The sequence below is a fragment of the Hippoglossus stenolepis genome, chromosome 14 (genome assembly GCF_022539355.2).
Source record: "Hippoglossus stenolepis isolate QCI-W04-F060 chromosome 14, HSTE1.2, whole genome shotgun sequence".
NCBI classification, from domain to species: domain Eukaryota; kingdom Metazoa; phylum Chordata; class Actinopteri; order Pleuronectiformes; family Pleuronectidae; genus Hippoglossus; species Hippoglossus stenolepis.
Window position 1 is genome coordinate 4,133,368 of NC_061496.1, and position 17,385 is coordinate 4,150,752.

Sequence of the window (17,385 nt, forward strand, 5' to 3'; positions counted from 1 at the left end):
ATGTTTAACAGTTTTTATTGGTGTTATTTGGGTAATCAATACAATTATACAATTACACATCACAAATCTAATGGTTATACCCTACCCACAATAAGACCCACCCACCCACCCCCAGCCAGCCTACCCCATGCAGCAGAAGTACATACATTAAGACAGAATCTAGAATGTATATGTATATATATATATACACATATATACAGGAATATTGAATTATTACAGTACAATTACATACAACAATGCTGCCAGACACAGCAAAATAAAAAATAAAAAATAAAAATAAAGAAATAAAGAAAATTAAAAATTTAAAAAAAAAAATTAAAAAATTAAAAATAAATTAATTTAAAAAAAAAAGGGGGAGAGAGGCGGGGGTTGGATGCCATCTAATCTTTCTCTTGTAGTGGGCTTTGTATGCTCTCATAGTACGACAAGAAAGGGGTCCAGGTTCTCTCAAAGCTCTGTATGGAACCTTTCAGAGTATATCTGATTTTCTCCAGTTTCAAGAAAGACATGGTGTCTCTAATCCATCTGCTGAATGTGGGTGGTGTTTGTTCCTTCCATAAGAGTAGTATCAGACGTCTGGCAAGCAGAGAGGTGAAAGCTATGACAACATGGGCCCTGCCCTTAAGAGGACGAGCTTCATCAGTAAAGCCAAAAATGGCACATAATGGGTTTGGAGGGATGACCACACCAAACATTTTAGAGTAAGCATGAAAGATGTCTGCCCAAAATGTTCTGAGGAAAGGGCAGGACCAGAACATATGTATGTGATCAGCTGGTTGACTTTTACAGCGGGGACAAGAGGGGTCAACATCAGGGAAAATCTTGGCAAGTTTAGCCCTGGTCCAGTGAACTCTCAAGAGGATTTTAAGTTGAATTAAGCTATGTCTAGCGCATGGGGATGATGTGTGTACTAAGTTTAGTGCAGCCCCCATTGATCCTCTCTCATTACTTCCCTAGGTCTTCTTCCCAGAGTGTTCTAGTTTCTTGCAGTGACTGGGGAGATGTTGCAGATTTGCTTGTAAAGGACTGAAATTAAGCCTTTACGGTGCGGAGACAAAGTGAGAAGATTGTCAGTTGCGTTATCTGATGGTAAATTTGGAAATGAGGCAATGTTTTTCTGCACAAAATGTCTTACTTGGAGATATCTAAAAAATGTGATTTTGGCAGGTCAAATTTCTCAGAGAGTTGTGCGAATGATCCAAATTTGCCCTGAAAAAGAGGCTAAGTGTGGAAGTAATGCCTTTTGCCATCCAGATTTTAAAGCTGAGTCCAGGTAGAGGGTGAGAAATTGTAATTATTGACAATTGGGGAGTGAATTGACATTGTAGACAGGTTGAAATGTCTTTTAAACTGTGACCAGATTCCAACTGAGTTAAGGACAATTGGGTTGGAAAAATCGGGTATGTGGGGTCGGAGGGGACGGAGCGCATAAGACAGAGCGCAAATGGACCGGGCCACCTGTGCACTCAAGATGTATCCAGGCCTCACTGCTGTCAGGTTGATAGTCCTTCATCCAGAATAATATTTTCTGGATATTACAGGCCCAATAATAATACATAAAATTGGGCAAGCCAAGCCAGCAAGCCCTTTGGGTCTTTCAAGCGTGCCTTTAATCCTGTGTGATTTACCATTCCAGATGAAGGATGCTATGCATCGGTCCAAAGTTTTAAATTTTTTTCCTTATCAAGATGGGAATGTTTTGGAAGAGGTAAAGAAATTTTGGGAGCACAATCATTTTAATTAGGTTAACTCGGCCGACTAAGGAGAGTGGCAGGCTGGACCATCTCACCATATCCTGTTTACACTTTTCCAAGAGCACCCCAAAGTTCTTTATAAATAGCAGTGGAAAAGAGGCGTGATTTCTACTCCAAGGTACTTAAATCCCTTCTTAACTACTTTGAATGGGAAATGTGATGGGGAAATTTGAGAGGCCGCCTGATTGAGAGGAACATTTCACTCTTCTGGAGATTAATTTTGTAGCCAGATATTTTCCCAAACTGATTTAGAGTGTTGACAATTGAGGGAACTGCAGTTATATGGTTAGATGTATATAATAGCAAGTCATCTGCATAGAGGATAACTTGTGAGTAAGTCCACCTCGCACTATGCCTGAAAACTCATCCGATTGCCTAAGGGCAATGGCTAGCGGCTCTATTGCAATGGCGAAGAGGAGGGGCGACAGGGGACAGCCTTGGCGGGTGCCTCTACCCAGGGAAAAATATTCAGACTGCTGACCGTTGGTAACTACTGCGGCTAAGGGTTGAGCATATAAAAGTTTTATCCAGGATATAAAAGCTTCACCAAATCCAAATTGCTTGAGCACTGAGAACAGGTAGTTCCATTCAACTCGATCGAACGCCTTTTCGGCGTCAAGTGAAATCACCATTTCAGGAACAAGGGCTGAAGGGGAATACACGATATTTAGGAGTCTTCTCAAGTTTGAGCTAGAGTGTCTATTTAAAATAAAACCTGTTTGATCTGTGGATATTATGTGTGGTAGTAACTTCTCCAGTCTAGCGGCTAGGATTTTAGACAGAATTTTATAATCGCCATTCAGTAAAGAGATAGGGCGATAAGAAGCGCACTGTAGTGGGTCTTTACCTTTTTTAGGGATAAGTGTAATAGCAGCTTGTCGTAGGGTTGGTGGAAGCTCTTTAGACGACAAGGATTCATTAAACATGGCTTGAAGCAGTGGGGATAGTTCAGGTGCAAATTTTGTATAGAAGTCTGAGGTAAAGCCATCTGGTCCAGGTGTTTTATTGCATTTTAAAGATTTAATAGCTTCTAAGATTTCTGTGTTTGAGATCTCTCCCCCAAGTGGTGAATTGTGCTCCGGAGGGATAGAGGGAAATGTGAGTTTGTCAAAGAAGCTCTCAATTTTTGGGGAGTTTTCATCTTGTTCAGAGCTATATAGGTCACTGTAGTATTGTTTAAAGACATTGTTAATCCCCAAATGGTTGGTCATGATCTCACCATTTTCACCATGGACCTTAGGTATGAGGCGAGAGGAGGCGGATTGGCGGGCTTGTTGGGCTAACAGTTTGCCAGCCTTATCACCAGATTCATAAATATTATAACAGGCCCTGGTGAGTAGATAAGTGGCTTTGTCTGTGGTCAGTGTATCGTATTCTGTCTGCAAGCGCAGCCTTTCTTTATAAAGACTTGGAGAGGGGGATGAGGCGTATTGTTTGTCAATATCAGCTAAGGCTTGGGAGATGGTCTCAAGTTTGGCCATTCTTGCTTTTTTTATTCTGGAGGAGTACTCAATTATCTGCCCTCTAAGGAACGCTTTAAGCGCCTCCCATATGGTTGAGTGGGACACATCTGGGGTAGTGTTAGTTTCTATAAAGAAATTAATCTGGGAGGAGATGTGATTTACAAACTCTTCATCAGCCACTAGAAGTGGGTTAAGCCTCCAATGGCCAGAGGGTCTGAAGCAGTTGGGCAAGCTCAGTTGAAAGGATAAAGCTCCATGGTCTGAGACAGAAATGGAGTGGTATTGGCAAGAGTCTGCATTCCCCACTAACCTGTTATCTATCAGAAAATAGTCAATACGGGTGTAAGTATGATGGGCACTGGAGAGGAAGGAGAAGCCTTTTTTATTGGGATATTTAAATCTCCAAATGTCTGAAAGACCAGATTGTGCACAAAAAACATTGATGACCTTGGCTGATTTGGTGAGAGCCTGAGGTCTAGCTGAGGATCTGTCTAGTGTGGAGTTGAGCACACAGTTAAAATCGCCTCCTATTATCAAGTTGTAATTGTTATGGGCAGGTATGGCAGAAAAGAGTTTAGTAAAAAAGTTGTGGTCATCAAAATTTGGGGCATAAACATTGACAAGAATTACAGGAAGATAGAATAACTGACCAATGACAATGACGTATCTCCCATTGGTGTCGGCAATCACCTCTTCTGCTTGAAATGTGATATCTTTATGTATAAGGATTGCGGCCCCTCTGGCTTTGACGTTAAACTGTGAGTGGTACAGTTGTCCAACCCATCTTCTTTTAAGATAACTGACAGCATCAGTTTTTAAATGAGTTTCCTGTATAAATGCAATATCTGCCTTTAGCTGCTGGAGATAGGATACTATTTTCTGTCTTTTCACTGGGTTGTTTAGTCCTTTTGCATTAAGTGAGACACACTGTATGGAACGACACTGAGTGTTAACTCTGGATGTCATTTTGTCTAGCACAGGAAATGAGGTTTGAGATCAATTGAGAGTTGTGGGAAGCCATAGTGAAGTGAGATGATGGCGAGGGTGAGGGTAATGCACAGAGAGGAGGAGAGGGGGAAATAAAAAATACAAATAAAATAAAAAGGCTGGGCTGAAAAACTTGCTTTAGCAAAAAGCACAAAGAACACGTGCTACCTATGCTTAAACTCTACACTTTGTACTCTGTTATTACAGAAAATATGTTTTTCATTAAAAGGGTATGTGCTCAACGCAAAGTCACTTGGAATAACACCTTTTAAGAGTAGCAGGAACAGTAAGAGGCACAGTTTGCGGGTGGCGTGTGCCACCCTTTTTAGATTTTGAAAGATAAAGTAGCCTAACTATGAAGATATAGTATAAAATAGTCTATTTAGCCTCTTAAAAAATGTAGTACAACATAGGAAGGGAGAAAAAGCGTTTTTCAAGCATCTGTACATAAAACGAAGTTAAACGACCAAAATTAAGTCACATTAACATAGTAGGCAACCAAACTTGGCATATAACTAGAGCATTTTCTTAACTTTTTTTTAAAATCCAACAGGGCTTTTTATGCATCACATAGCAGTCAAGGTAAAATGAAGAACGACCATTTATAATGAAAGTTGACTAATATGAAGTCCTATGGAGTAAGCTACGGTCAGAGTTCGTATAATAAGATGCTCTGGAGTTAGCTTACTCACCCACGCTATGTTTCAGCCTGCGTGGAAGTATCCCAGCCCTATTTGCCTGTACGTCTTTCCACAAACAAGACAGCTTCGTCGGGTGAGAGAAAAATATGCTTCTCCTGTCTGTCCTTGTCGGTAACCTGGAGCTTGGCAGGAACAGCATCCTGTAGTTGAATCCCGCATTTTTAAGTTGCGACTTCACTGGGATAAATGCAGCTCTCTTCCTGGAGACTTCAGCGCTGAAGTCCGGGAAAAAGTGAATTTGTGATCCCGGAAAGAAGCGGAGGTGGCCTCTCTTGCTAGCTTCAGAATGCGTTCCTTGGTCTGGAAGTGGTGAATTCGCACGATGAGGGGCGTGGTCTGGAGTCCGTGGATTCTTCCTGACCATGGCGATCCGATGAGCCCTGTCAGCGATCGTTGGGGTAGGGAAAGCCTCCACACCAAATGTTTCTCTCAGTAATGTGTCAATGAATGAAGTGGGATGCAGTCCTTAAACCTTTTCAGGCAGTCCTATTATGCGAATATTGTTTCGCCTGGATCGGTTTTCTAGGTCATCCAGTTTAGCTTTCAGCTCTTCGTTGTCTTCCGAGCGCTGCACAAGAGGATTCAAGTCTCTCAAGTCTTGTATGCATGTCGTTGTGCGAGGTTTCCAACTGTTGAATGGTTTCGTGGTGTTGGTCGATAATAGCTCTCTCAGCCGACAGTTGAGCAGAAAGTTTCGGTATAATGCGTTCCTCCATGGACGTTAGCAATCTCTCCATATCTGGCAGGGTTAGCAGGTTGCTAGCCTCAGAGTCCGGTTGTTCCGCTAGCTTATCTGAGTCGGCTTGTTTTGTCTCTTTCTCTTGTTGGTCTGCCGTTTGGCCTGTTTTTCTATTCGTCTTTTTCATACTCTCAGCTAAAGTCAGCGTTAGCACCAATAGTTGAATGGAATTAAACGGATTAAAAAAGGATTTTGACCGAGTGTGAACAGAGTATTCCCGGCTTGCAACCTACTTCGCCATGCGTCAAACCGGAAGTCAGAATAGATATAATGATAATAAACTGTAGAGTCAAAGCATGTAGTTCAATAATGTAGCAAACATTTTCTTTGACTAAGCAAGTTAAACCACTACAGTTTAGTCCTTACCGTTGTATTTCCATATGCAGCTGAATATAATCTTCGACACTGATGAAGAAATAATTCCCAGTTAGAAGAAGCTAATGTTTCTTGAATCTGGTTGATGGAGTCAATCGTTGGGGCAGAGAGACCGGCGGCGAATGCACGGAGCAGACGTCAAGACAGATGGCGCCGAATATTCAGATGATGCGAAATTACTGACGAGCCGGATGCAGCCAACACTCGGATGTGTTCGGTTCTCTGGAAAAAACAGAGTTCGTTTGAATGCAGTTATAGAAACTATGTGGTAAATGTTGGGTTTATTCATCATTGCACTGGTTCCTCTGAATGAAATGACAGGATGATATTTATAAGAATAGAATAGAAGATATTTATCTGGGCAGAAATTTGGCTGCAAAGCAGAACACACGTTGTGATAAAATGGGTTAAAAGACTGATCATTAATTCAGATATACATTCACACATAGATACATACTACTAGTAACATAGATGAAAATAAAAATAAAGTGAGTTTATAGACGTAATCATCTGAGGTAAAAATGTACAAAGTAAAAATGTCGCCAAGGTTGATTGAACAAGGGTTTATATCACCAACAAACTTATCTCATCTTTTAGAGATACGACACTTTGGCCTAAAGATCAATGATAAAACTTTAAAGCAAAACTATGCAACTTAAAACAGCAGCTTGATTAAAGTGAGTTTGATGTTTGAGTGAGTGTGAACATGGAGAATGTTTCAAAGAAGCCATTAAAATACGAAGAGTTCTGAACAGAGTTTGGTGGATTTGTTACAGCAGTAGCTCCTCGGGATCAGGAAGCAGAGGATCATGGGTAATATCAGTTTGTGTGGGACTACGCAGTCAGAGCCATTGATTCCTGTAAGTTTCTGTCTGTTGTGTGTCTTTAATCATTTTGCTGTGTTGTTGTGTGTTTGTGTTATTATTTCTGTTTTCAAACATGGACATTTTAACCCTTGTGTTGTTCCTGGGTCGGATTGACCCAGAGTGTGTGTGTGTGTCTGTGTGTGTGTGTGTCTGTGTGTGTGTGTGTGTGTGTGTGTGTGTGTGTGTGTGTGTGTGTGTGTGTGTGTGTGTGTGTGTGTGCGTGTGTGCGTGTGATGAAGTGTGTGCGTGTGATCATACGCAAGCCCTGGCCGGTCAGGGTTAGGGTTAGGGTGACCCAAGGATTGTCATTATCCAATTCTCCTGGGGTAATTGAGACCAATGGATTGTCATTCTCGATTGTCATGGGAGGGGTCATTTAGACCCCCAGAGAGGGCGCTGTGGTGCTCTGTGGGGTCATTTAGACCCACACCTGATTCCAATTGAAATCAAGGGGGGGTACATTAGACCCACATATAAGTCTCAGTGTGCCATCTCTCACGTACCATGGCACGATGTCGCGCCAGCAGCGTTTCACCAGAGAACAGGTTCTCCAACAGCTATTCTCCCAGCAACCATCCTCTGAAACCGAAGAGGACGTGAAAGAGCCAGACCGAGAAGCGGACGGACAAGGAGATGGAGAAGCAGACCGAGAAGCAGACAGAAAAGCAGACAGAGAGGACGGAGACGGAGACGATGGCGATGGCGATGGCGAAGATGAAGACGAAGACGAAGACGACGACGGTGACTATGAAGACGACGACGGTGACGAGACTACGACCCAGTGGGTGATGCTTCTGCAGATTCTTCATCCTTGGAAGAAGAAGAAGAAGGAGGACAAGACCACGGCGACACCACCACCACCACCACCGGATTCGTGGAAAGAGAGACCTTCCTGTCAAGAAACGGGGAAATAACATGGTCCTCGAGGGCGTATGGCCGAGAGGAGGGCCACTGCTCCTCCTCCTCCTCCTCCTCCTCTTCCTCCTCCTCTGCTGCGGCTCAAGCGGGTCCCCTGGGGCCCCACGATCCACGCGACATCCCGCACCGGTGACCTAGCCTCGATGTTCCGCCTGTCCGCAAATACGGTGACGAATGGAAAGGGATGGACGAGACCGACCTGCGCGCCTACGAGGGCTGCTGATCTTAGCGGGCGTGTACAGGTCCCGGGCGAGGCCGCCAGCCTGTGGGACGCAGAGAGCAGCCGGCGCGATATTTCGTGCCACGATGCCCCTAAAACTCTTCCACACGTACTCCAGACTGCTGCGCTTCGACGACCGCGAGACGAGATGCACGAGACGAGCCACGGACAAATTGGCGGCCGTGCGAGAGGTCTGGGACGCGTGGGTGTCGCGGCTACTGCACCTCTACAACCCGGGGCCCGAAGTGACCGTGGACGAGCAACTGGTTCCGTTCAGAGGTTAGTCTTTTTAAAAAAATATTATTATTATGTTATGTTATGTTATGTTATGTTATGTTATGTTATGTTATGTTAGTTATGTTATGTTATGTTATGTAGATAGCGGCTGCTAGTCCTCATCCTCATCTCATCTCCTCTCATCTCTTCTCCTCCTGTTTTCTCCCTAGGCCGGTGTCTGCCCTCAGTACATGCCCAGCAAGCCGGTGAAATACGGGATCGAGTCGTGGGTGGCTCGCGATGCGAAATCAAGCTACGCTTGGAAGATGCAAGTGTACACTGGAAAGCCGAGCCGCGGACGCCTAGAACGGAACCAGGGTTGCGGGTAGTGCTCGATGTAACGGAGGGACTGCAGGTTGTAACGTCACGTGCGACAATTACTTCACCTCCTACGAACTCGCGCGCAGCTCCTGGGAGGAAGCTCACCGTGGTCGGCACTGTTCGGAAGAACAAGCCCGAGCTCCCGACCGGGCTGCTCGCGGTCAAGGGAAGAGAGGTGTTCTCATCCAAGTTCGCATTCACGCCACTGCCACTCTTGTGTCCTACATCTCAAAGTAAAACAGGAATGTGGTGCTCCTGAGCACACGGCACCCGGAGGCCGACATCAGCGACTGCAAGGACGGGAAACCGGTCATCGTCCTGGACTACAACTGCAACAAAGGTGGCGTGGACAACCTAGACAAGGTGATCGAACGTACAGCTGCAGGAGGATGACCGCGCGCTGGCTCCAGGTCTTTCACAACATTCTCGACGTCTCTTCCTACAACGCCTTTGTGATATGGAGAGAGATCAACCCAGACTGGATGCCGGGCAAGCGGAACAAGCGGAGGGTGTTCCTAGAGCAGCTGGGAAAGGCTCTCGTGACTCCGTTCATCGCACGAAGGGAGCGCATCCCCCGCACGGACGCGTCCGCCGCGGTTGTGAAGGCTGTAAAAGCCGCCGCCGCCGCACAGAGAGCTGTTGACTACGACGCTCGACCCGAGTGTCCGGCCTCCTCCATAGCCCTAGCAGCAGCCCCGCTCGGGGCGAGTAAGAGGAAGAGGTGTCAGATATGCCCCAGGAAAAAGGACTGTAAAACTCACACCGTGTGCCGGGTGTAACAAATACATCTGCAAGGGCTGCTCATTTGTCTATTGCCCTACGTGTGCATCCTAATATGGGGTGGGCTATGTGAGGGGGCCAACAGCCGGGGAAGCAGGGACAACACAAGGGTTAAGATCCAACATTTATCCCCATGAACCAAAGAAGAAGATTATTAATCTCAAGTCAATAAGTGACCTTGACAAAATCTAAGATTTCTTTATTGACAGAAATTCAGTGCAGCAACAATCCTGAACTGTTTATAATCACACAAATGCCAACATGTTTGATCTAATATATATATATATATATACTCACATTATTTTTTATTAATTTGCAAAAATAAAACCTGCTCTCTGGGACGTGACATACAGTAATTAATGTATTTTTTCCAGTATGAAGCAAAAACCTAAGCTGTCACCTTCTCCCCTTTTAAACCAAATCTACACCAAAAGTCTTCATTTCTCAGGGAATCTCACATTGAGAAATGTCTGGTTGGACTTTGTGTGTCTGTTTCCAATAAATACTCTTTGACAACTGGACGTTCCTGTTTGTCTATCGATTTCTACCCCAGTGGGTTTTTCTGCTGTGGCCTAATAAAGGACGGTGTCAGACTTTTCCAGCCAAAGTCCATTTCTGTGCGCTGGTCCATTCCCAATGAATCCTCCATACTGTTATCCCTCCTTCCTTGTTTTTAACTTTCAAAATAAACCAGGATCAGGAGGATTAGATGATGACAGTTAAATGTGCAGTTAATTGTGTTCTCATGCTCAATGAAAAAAAGTGGAATACTACAACACACTCTTGCTGTCATTTGAGCCAGAACAGTTTTTATTAAAATGACACACAGCACGGCTGACGTACATCAGTTCCAGTAGTTATGACCGGACCGATTCATGACCCCTCAGTGTTTATCACATCCATTGGACTAGAAAGCCTTTATTGGCACAAGGGCAGGTGCAGCACGCCGTCGAGGCACATATGACGCATCCCCAGGAGCCGACAGGTCTTCCTCTGGTGCAGCTGAACTCGATCTCTTCACTGTGGGTTGAATACAGTTTATTCCTCGGGCGTATCTGAACCTAATGTTACGTCCCTCATAGCTTCTTCGTCCACAGTGCAGGGTCCTGAAACAGATCAAACACATCAGACTCCAAATACATGTATATATACACATAATATATATATATATATATAGCCACTGCTGGACTCAGTTCAAGAAAATAAATTAGAGTGGGAAACTCAAATCCACTGACCCTCATGTAATCAGCAACATTTTCTATCACAATACTCAACATATAGAACGTAAATTATATATCAGATTATATATCCTTCATTCCAAGCATAATATTATGACTTTTTCTTTTTTATTATGACTTTATTCTCATTACTTTACATTTTCATTCCTGGAACATAAATGTGACGTTTTTATTTTTTGTAATATTATGACTTAACTTCAGTTTGTCTGTGTTTTGAGTTCACTGCCTCTCCCGTAGATTTGCTGTGCAGCAGTCATCCAAACACTGGAAATTAAAACTAGTGCTACCTGTAAAAGATGTGGTTGTGACTTACTGAGGCATCTGATCTCTCCGGTCCATTCACCGTTGTTGCACGTTTGGAAGGGTCCTCCTGCATGATGTAGTAATTCTGACAGATGTATTCAACCCTTTCATTCTGTCTGTAGCTGAACTTCATAGAGTTCTTGGTGTCTCCATTTGCAAGAGGCGGTGGTTGCTCACAATCCAGAGGAGCTGAGGGAGTGGCACATGACAGAGAGAACGCGTTTGGTTGTTACACTTTTAATATCAAGACATTTTACAACTGTCTTTGAGGCAATAAAAGCAACTACTGGCAGCTACTGCCCTCGATTGAATGAATTCTGTGGGAGATGCTGCAGAGAAAGTAGAAAATTCCTGGATCAGCCCAACTGTTCTGATCCACACCAAAATTTTCCTTCCACCAAGTTACGCACAAAATCTGTTCAGTTGTTTTTGCGTAATCCTGCAAACTAACTCAACAGGGAAACAAAACGAAAACATGATCTCCTTAGTGGAAGTAATGATTAAGGTCACGTTTGAGATCTGTCTCACAAATAAACATCTGGGTTAACTTTGACGTAACAAACCACTGGATCCTGACAGAATCGCTTCAGGATGAATCCCATCATTTCCCTGAATAAGTAGCAAGAGAACAGACAGAAGTGACTGAGCTCACCTCCACATGTTGGAAAGTGATCACTCACCGTCCATTTGCCAAACATTCAACTTCTGATTTGCCCGAAGAGTGTGACCACGCAGGCGGCAAGAAAACATCAACTTTGTCCTGGTGTTAGTAGATTGCCTGGAGTGTGGACGTGGACGTTCATGTTCACTGGGGCTCCTGTGAATTTACATGTGTCTGATTTGGAGAAAGGAATTAAAGTGTTATCAGTTGGTTAAAATGCAGCATTAACACTCGGAGATTGGACTTGAGGTTTTGGGTTTCATGAGCCCATGTGTTGAAAATCATTGAAATGTTACCTCTGTATAGAAATATTATTGAACTATTCAGTAAAATTTAAATCTAGATGCTTATTAATGATCCTCCAGTGAGAGAGGACGTACCAGAGCAAGTTGGAAAGGGGGCGCTCCACTGCCCAGTCTCTAAACACTCGTTTGTCCAGAACCTTCCAGAATGTACTCATCGTCACAGTGAAATTTTAACTTATGTCCAATCTTCAGTGTTTTATTTCCTGGTGATAATCCATCTGCCCTGAGACTAGGATGCATCTCTCCGACTTCACAAGTGATGTCTGAAAAGAATGAAAGAGATTTTACAAAGTTATATTGTCTCCGAGGTTGATTGAACAAGGGTTTATATCACCAACAAACCCAAACTTATCTCATCTTTTGAGATACAACACTTTGGCCTAAAGATCAATGATAAAACAGTTAAAGCAAAACTCTGCAACTTAAAACAGCAGCTTGATTAAAGTGAGTTTGATGTTTGAGTGAGTGTGAACATGGAGAATGTTTCAAAGAAGCCATTAAAATACGAAGAGTTCTGAACAGAGTTTGGTGGATTTGTTACAGCAGTAGCTCCTCGGGATCAGGAAGCAGAGATAACGGATTCCCCCTTTTGAATGTTTACGACATGTAGCGAGGTCAGAGAGATGTGTGGGAGATATGTGTGTGTGCTGGTGCAAGGTTAGAAAGTAGCTAGTTGCATGCAAAGAAAGACTGTGAAGAGCATAACATAACTAACATTAACTTTCGAATAACTTATAACCAAAATATCACAGCAACACAAATCAAACTTATAAACATCACATGGAATCGAATAAACAGTCTTTGCTTAGCCTAGTATAATTATTAAGCCCAGTTGTGTTACCCGTCCATGAAAAGGGAAAAAGGTTGATGTGCTGTTTGAAGTCCAGTGAAGTCGTCTTGCTGGTTTGTGGCTCCTGTTGTTGTGGTTCTGCTGTGCGATGCAGCTCTTGTGCTGAAGTTCTTAAGCAGGCTCTCACGTCGCTGCCTTTGAAAGGTTTCAGCAGTCTGCTCCAGGCAGGCCTGCTTGAAGGTTGGTAGAGCTTGTGGTGAGGAAGTTTCCCTCACTGGGTGAGTGGAAAGCTGCACCTCTGCTCCATTGAAGTTGAGCAGAAAGAGATGTGAGCTCTTCTCAGAGAGTTGAGTAGAAGGAGTTGAGTCGAAAAAGGAAGAACAGAGAGAAGAGACGGGGACTGGACTTATATTGTCGTTGCACATTTTGAAGGGTCCTCCTGCATGATGTAGTAATTCTGACAAATGTATTCAACCCTTTCATTCTGTCTGTAGCTGGACTTCATAGAGTTCTTGGTGTCTCCATTTTCAAGAAGCGGTGGTTGCTCACAAGCCAGAGGAGCTGAGAGAGTGTGGCACATGACAGAGAGAAGCGTTTGGTTGTTACACTTTTAAAATTAAGACATTTTACGACTGAAAAAAAAATCCAAGATTCATGAAAATGTTGGTTTTCCAGTCTTTATGCTAAGCTAAGCTAACTGCAGCTCGCTGTAACTTAAAGAGCAGACGTGAGATTTGTTCTTCTGAACTAATTCCTGATCAAAAGTTGAACTCAAATGTCAAACTATTCCTTCAGATTGATTTCTAAGTCAATCATTTCTTAACCAGTTCTGTGATCTATTAAGTTTATGGCTATTATCTTTTCACTCTCTTTGCACTTGTAGAATTGACAACCAAGAAAAACCGTCACAGCATCTGCAGCAAACTGGAGATTCTTGGTTTCGGCTCCAAAAAGAAAATAATTCAACACGCTGTGTTGTGACTGCCGAAACTCTAACTGGATGATCTCACTGGTTTCCTGTGAGATTATTACAGTTTGCCACGGTAAGCCAAAGGAGGTGGTTACGGTGGATTGGTAAGTGGCTCATGCATGTAATGCGTTTCTCTCTCACCGTTACATGTCGGAGCTTCTCACTCACTCTCCGTTTTCATTACAGTAGATCTCTTGCCATTTACTCAGAATCTCCGAGTTGGACTTGCAGCTGAATCGAACAACGTTGCCAACGTTTGCTTCCTCCGGGTCCCCGATCACCTGCACGTTGTTGCTCACGTGGATCACTGGGCACTGTTAGGCTGGAAGGAAAACACGATAGAGAAATGCCCTTCGGATGAGTGGAAAACCTTTGAAATGGAAGTGGTGCACTACAGAAAGCCTTCAAAGGGCAGCACAGAAAAATAAACAGTAAGATCACCGACCACATGATCTCGCTTGAAAAAATACGAATGAGAGAAAAATCAGCTCTGAGAAAATTCCTTTCATGTATGAAGCATTACTGTAAATTCAGCGATAACTGGACATTATAATTTTAAACCCAACACTGTAAATCAAACAGAATAAACTGAAATACTTAGTTTGGCAAAAGTTTATAACTTACGTTGACATTTCGTGCCTCGACTGCCATTTACCCTCGATACAGAGCAGTTGGAAAAAACCACTGTAACCAGTACTGCAGCTCCACTCTTATTTGTTTCCAGCGACGTAACTGGCCTCCAGACCAGTTAATAGCCAGTGGAATCAAACAAGGGCCCATTTAGAAAATCTTGAAGTGTACAATCTGGGAGAGGTTCTATGAGAGAAATACATAGTTGTACAATTTCCGTGTTCAGCATCGATAAAATCAAGGAATTGAATAATCAATAATCAAGAAATCCTTGGTCTTAATATCTGCACCAAATCACACATTGATTAAAAAAAAAATCAAGATTCGTGAAAATGATGCGGTTTCAGTCTTTGTATGCTAAGCTGGCCGCTTCTGCTTCGCTGCAACCAAGAGCAGACGTGAGATTTGTTCTTCTGAACTAATTCTTATCAAAGAAGTTGAACTCAAATGTCAAACTATTCCTTCGATTGATTTCTAAGTCCAATCATTCTTAACCAGTTCTGTGATCTGTTAAGTTTATAGCTGTTATCTTTTCCACTCTCTTTGCACTTTAGCCTTAAATTGACAACCAAGAAAAACCGTCACAGCATCTGCAGCAAACTGGAGATTCTTGGTTTCAGCTCCGTAAGAAAATAATTCAACCCGCTGTGTTGTGACTGCCCGACTCTAACTGGATGATCTCACTAACGAGAAAATTCCTTTTTCATCTATGAAGCATTACTGTAAATTCAGCGATAACTGGACATTACATAATTTAAAGCCCAACACTGTAAATCAAACAGAATAAACTGAAATACTTAGTTGGCAAAGTTTACATAACTTACGTTGACATTTCGTGCCTCTCGACTGCCATTACCCTCTCGATACAGAGCAGTTGGAAAAAACACTGTAACCAGTATTGCAGCTCACTCTTATTTGTCTCCCGGCGACGTAACTGTGCCTCCAGACCAGTTGTGCTTCGAAATTAGAATCAAACAAGGGCCCATTTAGAAAAATCTTAGAGTGTACAATCTGGGAGGGTTCTAGAAATACATAGTTGTACAATTTCCGTATTCAGCATCGATAAAATCAAGGAATTACTTGAATAAATCAATAATCAGAAATCCTTGGTCTTACCTTGACTTTTGTGAGTCAGCGTATTGCATCCAGAAAAATAGGACCACAGCTTCTAGTTGTCGTGCATTTTATCCTCATTACCCTGAACTGCCAAACAGAAGAAACTGGAGACTGCAACACTATAATACAGAAGGAACTGTGCAAAAGAGGCTGCTCAATGATTTACACAAGTCCAGATCCTGCCTCCAAATATAAACTCAGACTCACGGGAAAACAGAGAAGTGACCACACACACACACACACACACACACACACACACACACACACACACACACACACACACACACACACACACACACACACACACACAGCAGCGGCCTCACGCAGCGCATACAGCTTAACAAAGCTTGGGAATTCCAGGATATGTTCCTAATAATGGCTCTGTACATATACAGCTTTATACAATTTATATTTGTGTAGAATGTTTTAAATGAGTCAGAAATTCACTAAGGAAAAAATAACATGATTGATGAACTAAAGTAATTCTATTTGTAAGTAATCTTTCTTGTTTAACATCTAGTTTAAAAAACTTATTCCTGTAAAGTTTGTTTTCTCTCCTATGAATCATTAGCTTGAATCAATTGAGTAAACCAAATACGCTGCATTTCAGCAAGTCAGCTCGAACTCAGCCAATCTAAGTAAATTTGAAATAATAAAATAAATATGAAATAAAACAGCTTTTCAGTGCAACTCGAGTAAGAAAATGCGATCGTTCTATTGTCAGAAAATCAGAAATAAACTTCATTTCCCTCAGATTCAGTTCATACAAATGTGTTGTTGGCCTTGTGTCGGTGGAAACATCTGCCAAAAACTGAGAGGGACAAATATTGCAGCTGCTGCACTCCAGTTTGGACAGTTCAGCACAGTTAAGCAATGCAGGACTCTCCTTCATTTCTCAATGCGTCTTCATGTTATTCATCTGTTGGACAGACGCTGTTTGTACAACTAACTTGCTAAAGCAAGTACCCTGACTGAGTCAACTGAAGGACACAGCTGTGGAGGAGTTGCTCAGCAGTGACCCCTTGAGGTTCTGCATAGACGTTGCTCCTGAGACAAAACAGAATAGATAATGATAATAAACTGTAGAGTCAAAGCATGCTTAGTTCAATAATGTAACAAATGTTTTCTTTGACTAAGCAAGGATTAAACCACTACAGTTTACTTTAGTCTTTACCCGTTGTATTTCCATATGCAGCTGAATATAATTTTACGACACTGATGAAATAATTCCCAGTTAGAAAAATATGTTTCTTGAATCTGGTTGATGGAGTCAATCGTTGGGGCAGAGAGACCGGCGACGAATGCACGGAGCAGGCGTCAAGACAGATGGCGCCGAATATTTTATTTAAAAATAAGTGAGTTTGTAGACGTAAACATCTGAGGTAAAGCAATATTTTGTGAGTTTGATGTTTGAGTGACTGTGAACATGGAGAATGTTTCAAAGAAGCCATTAAAATACACCAGAGTTCAGACAGAGTTTGGTGGATTTGTTACAGCAGTAGCTCCTGGGATCAGGAAGCAGAGGATCATGGGTAATATCGGTTTGTGTGTGGGACTGCACTGATCAGAACCATTGATTCACGCAGAGTTTCTGTCTGTTTGTGTGTCTACTAATCATTTTGCTGTGTTGTTGTGTGTTTGTGTTGTATTTCTGTTTCAAACATGGACATTTTAAGATCAACATTTTTTCCTCATGAACCAAAGAAGAAGATCATTAATCTCAAGTCAATAAGTGACCTTGACAAAATCTAATAAGATTTCTTTATTGACAGAAATTCAGTTTGCTTAACAATCCTGAACTGTTTATATCACACAAATGCCAACATGTTTGATCTAATATATATATATATATATATATATATATATATATATATATATATATATACTCATTATTTTATTAATTTGCAAAAATAAAACCTGCTCTCTGGGGCGTGACATACAGTAATTAATGTATTTTTTCCAGTATGAAGCA

General features: G+C 42.4%; 1 protein-coding gene and 1 long non-coding RNA gene across 2 annotated transcripts; both read right to left on the reverse strand.

Moving 5' to 3' along the window:
- Positions 1-10,192: 10,192 nt before the first annotated feature.
- Positions 10,193-11,656, reverse strand: LOC124854728 (complement factor H-related protein 4-like). Its single transcript, XM_047343033.1, has 3 exons — positions 11,594-11,656; positions 10,952-11,130; positions 10,193-10,506 (listed from the first exon to the last, which is right to left on the reverse strand). Exons 1-3 carry the CDS (start codon positions 11,637-11,639, stop codon positions 10,477-10,479), a joined length of 255 nt encoding a protein of 84 aa, XP_047198989.1. The 5' UTR covers positions 11,640-11,656; the 3' UTR covers positions 10,193-10,476.
- Positions 11,657-11,676: 20 nt separating this feature from the next.
- On the reverse strand, positions 11,677-13,829 carry LOC124854729. Its single transcript, XR_007034821.1, has 3 exons — positions 13,809-13,829; positions 11,983-12,170; positions 11,677-11,776 (listed from the first exon to the last, which is right to left on the reverse strand). It is a non-coding gene; the product is annotated as an uncharacterized LOC124854729 (long non-coding RNA).
- Positions 13,830-17,385: the final 3,556 nt, after the last annotated feature.